Source organism: Salpingoeca rosetta, assembly GCF_000188695.1.
Source record: "Salpingoeca rosetta unplaced genomic scaffold supercont1.27, whole genome shotgun sequence".
NCBI lineage: Eukaryota > Choanoflagellata > Craspedida > Salpingoecidae > Salpingoeca > Salpingoeca rosetta.
The window spans coordinates 23900-27170 of record NW_004754907.1 but is presented as its reverse complement, the minus strand read 5'-3'; the positions used below and the strand labels follow the sequence as shown (position 1 = coordinate 27170).

Sequence of the window (3271 nt, the reverse complement as noted above, 5' to 3'; positions counted from 1 at the left end):
TTCCAAAACACACACACCACGCTTACCATGCTCACCATGTGATGATGCATGCCAGACTTGTGTATAGGAACGAGGGCCGCTACCATATCTCTGTTTTGAGTACAGCGACGCACCATGTCTCCCTGGCATGCAGAACACGTCATTCTTGCAAAAGGTACAATGTGCGTGTGTGTGTGTGAGTGTGTGTGTGTGTGTGTGTGTGTGTGTGTTCGAACATGACTGTGCGTGCCTGCGCTCACCATCGACGACTGCTGTTGCTTACACTTCACCAATGCCACCTTGTTTCTCATCACCACCTGCATCAGGTTGGCCTGAGTGAATTCCACCACCGTGACGGCCTCGGTGTGTCCATGTCACTCTTCTCCATGGTGACATTCATTCATTCACATCGGAGCAGTGACGCGTTCCGCCCACACAAACAGGAACATCCTCGTCACCTTCAGGTCTGTGCATGCATGCGTGTGTGTTTTGACGTGGTGCGATGTGGGGTTCGATGGTCACTGCTGCTGCTGGGTTTAGAGGTCGGTGTCGCTCACTGCACCACCACTCGCGCTTCTTGTAGCCGCTGCAACCTCACTCCAAACCTGTTGTGGTGCCGCTGCTTGACGTGTGTCTTCTTTCCCTGTTGTGCAGAAGCACTACCGAGTCTGCTCGCTCTTGATGCCATGCGCAACCACCTCCCAAAGCTGCACAACGGCAGGTGTGGTGTGATACGCGTGTGATGTGTTATGTGTTACTGTGTTCCGTGCGTGTGTCTCGTACGTTGCCTCGGAGTCAACTGGTTTTGGTGCTGTGTGAGTATCTGTCTGGATCCACCTCTCTCACTCACACATACACATCGCCTGTGTCTGCGCGCGTATGCAGGGGCATTGTGTTAGTGTGCGCGTGCCGGTGGTTTGGCGAAGAGCGAATGGGTCGTGAAGGGAAGGTTGGATATGACCCGTCGTGCAAGCAGGCAGAGGAAGAGTTCAACATACACACGCACGGAGCTGACGCTGGAGACCAAGTTTGGGCTCATCGTGGAAGGACTTGGCTACCACTCCTTCAGGTGTGTGTGTGTGTGTGTGTGTGTGTGTGTGTGTGTGTGTGTGTGTGTGTGTGTGTGTGTGTGTGTGTGTGTTGCAGACGATTTCGGTCTCGTTTGTGGTCTTACCTACCTTCCATCTCCTGCCACCCCTTTTCATGCCTCATAGATCATGGCTGCGGGCGCCATCCCCGTCATTGTCGTCGATCACTACGTGCTGGTGCGTATGGATGAATGACAATTCGTGTGTGTGTGTGTGTGTGTGTGTGTGTGTGTGTGTGTGTGTGTGTGTGTGTGTGTGTGTGTGGAGATGTACCCCTCCCGTCGCTCATGGTATTGCGATGTGATGTTCTGCCGTTTGCTTTTTGCATTCTTGCAGCCCTACCAGGGCCTGCTGGACTGGGAGACGTTCAGCATCCGCATTCCCCGAACACAGGCTCCTCGAGGTGTGGTGACAGATCGGTGACATGGGCATGTGAAGGGATCCTCGAGGTGTGGTGACAGATCGGTGACATGGGGATGTGAAGTGATGCGTGAGGGGTGATGTGGTTTGAGTGGGGATTGTGGTTGGTGATGGCTTGCACATCACGTCGCTCACACACACACACACACACACACACACACACACACACACACAACTGTGTTCAGCTTCCGAGGATAATGCGGTCGATCCCTGATAAGATGGTGGAGATGATGCAGAGACGCGTTGTGTTTGTGTTTGAGGGGTTCTTCAAGTCCCTCCACCCAAGTGCACACAGGTGAGGGAGTATGTTGTTGGCACAGGGGGCTGTCGGGTGAGTGCGGGGAGTATGGTATGGTGTGTGTTCTCGTGTCCATTCAACCACTCTCACCATCTGCCAACTCGTGTGTCATGACTGTGCTGTTTGCTTCTGTCAGCACTGGAGTCTGCCAGGATCAACCTGTTCAGCGGCGACAACGCGTGGCAGGTGAGCTGTGTGTGTGTGTGTGTGTGTGTGTGTGTGTGTGTGTGTGTGTGCAGGGGTGCGAATCAGCACGGTCACCTCACAACATCTCGCTGCCACCACCAACACCTTCATGGCGCACACGCACAAATGCTCGCAGGGGGGAAGATGCAAGTGGAAGGGCTGGCGTACGGCACGCCCTATGACACGCCACACGATGTGATGCAGGAGTCTGTATGGTGCAACACCCCTCGCCCACCGACGAAAGACGGCCAAGGACAATGCCCCCATGTGATGTGTTTGCGTGTGATGATGAGGATGAGGAGGATGAGGAGAGGACGAAGATGTCTTAACAGCGTAACCAAGATCAGCTCTGTCACTAGTTCATTAGTTCAGCCCACCTGTGTGTGATTCCTCTGCGTCAGTACATGGAAGTAAACGCGTTGAGAAGACACGATGTCAGGCAAGCAGTGTGTGTGTGTGTGTGTGTGTGTGTGTGTGTGTGTGTGTGTGAAGCAAAGCAACGCTACAGTCAAGCAACAAGAGAGAGAGAGATGAGCCAACACACGCCACCACCTCTTCACCCCACGAAGTGGAAGCAAGCACGTCAGCAAGCAAAGAAAAAGAAGTAAACCGAACCAAGCAACAAGCCAAGAGGAGAGGGAAGTGAAGGAGAGACAGCACCACAGCAGCAACACAGCAACAGCAACCACAGCAGCGACAGCACCCCATATGGGAGAGAGAAAAAAAAAGGGAGAGAGCAACATCACCCGTGATTCCCGCCTGGTCACCCACGGCAGTACTGAACGGGCCCAAACGGGCTTAGCTTCCGCGATCGGACGAGAGCGGGCGTGATCCCGTTGGTATGAACGTTGCCGACACAAGAGCAAGACAAGCAATTTATGAAGGCAGAGCCAGCAAGCAGCAAGCAAAGAAGAGGAAGAGGAAAATCGCACACACACCAAAACCCCACCAGCAGCAAGCAGAAACGAGCAAACAACCGATTCTGCTTTCAAACCAACCAACCAACCAATCCACTCGCCGTTGTTTCTGGTGTGTGTGTGATGGTGATGATGGTGGGAATGGTGATGGTGACCATGGTCGTCGTCGTCGCTGCTGACAGGCAGGTGAGGTGAGTTGAGGTGAGGTGAGGTGAGATGAAGTGGGGTGAGATGGGGATGTGTCATTGGTTCGTGCACACACACACACATTGGGGGTTGTGCGTGCCACGTTCCTTCCTTCTTCCTTCCTTCCTTCCTTCCTTCCCTTCGTCGTCCTTCTCGCTGACGCACACACACACGCACACGCACACACACACACACGC

The 3271-nt window shown here is 53.9% G+C and overlaps 1 protein-coding gene and 1 non-coding gene across 2 annotated transcripts; one reads left to right on the top strand and one right to left on the bottom strand.

Moving 5' to 3' along the window:
- Positions 1-127: 127 nt before the first annotated feature.
- On the top strand, positions 128-2242 carry PTSG_08930 (uncharacterized protein; the record flags this gene model as incomplete). The annotated part of the gene is made up of 9 exons (XM_004989671.1): positions 128-154; positions 306-443; positions 634-702; positions 879-1048; positions 1194-1244; positions 1404-1470; positions 1673-1772; positions 1922-1971; positions 2216-2242. The coding sequence occupies 9 exons, from the start codon at positions 128-130 to the stop codon at positions 2240-2242; spliced, it is 699 nt and encodes a 232-aa protein (XP_004989728.1).
- Positions 2243-2706: 464 nt separating this feature from the next.
- On the bottom strand, positions 2707-2820 carry PTSG_20027. Its single transcript, XR_001137163.1, has one exon. It is a non-coding gene; the product is annotated as a 5S ribosomal RNA (ribosomal RNA).
- Between the last annotated feature and the right edge of the window lie 451 nt (positions 2821-3271).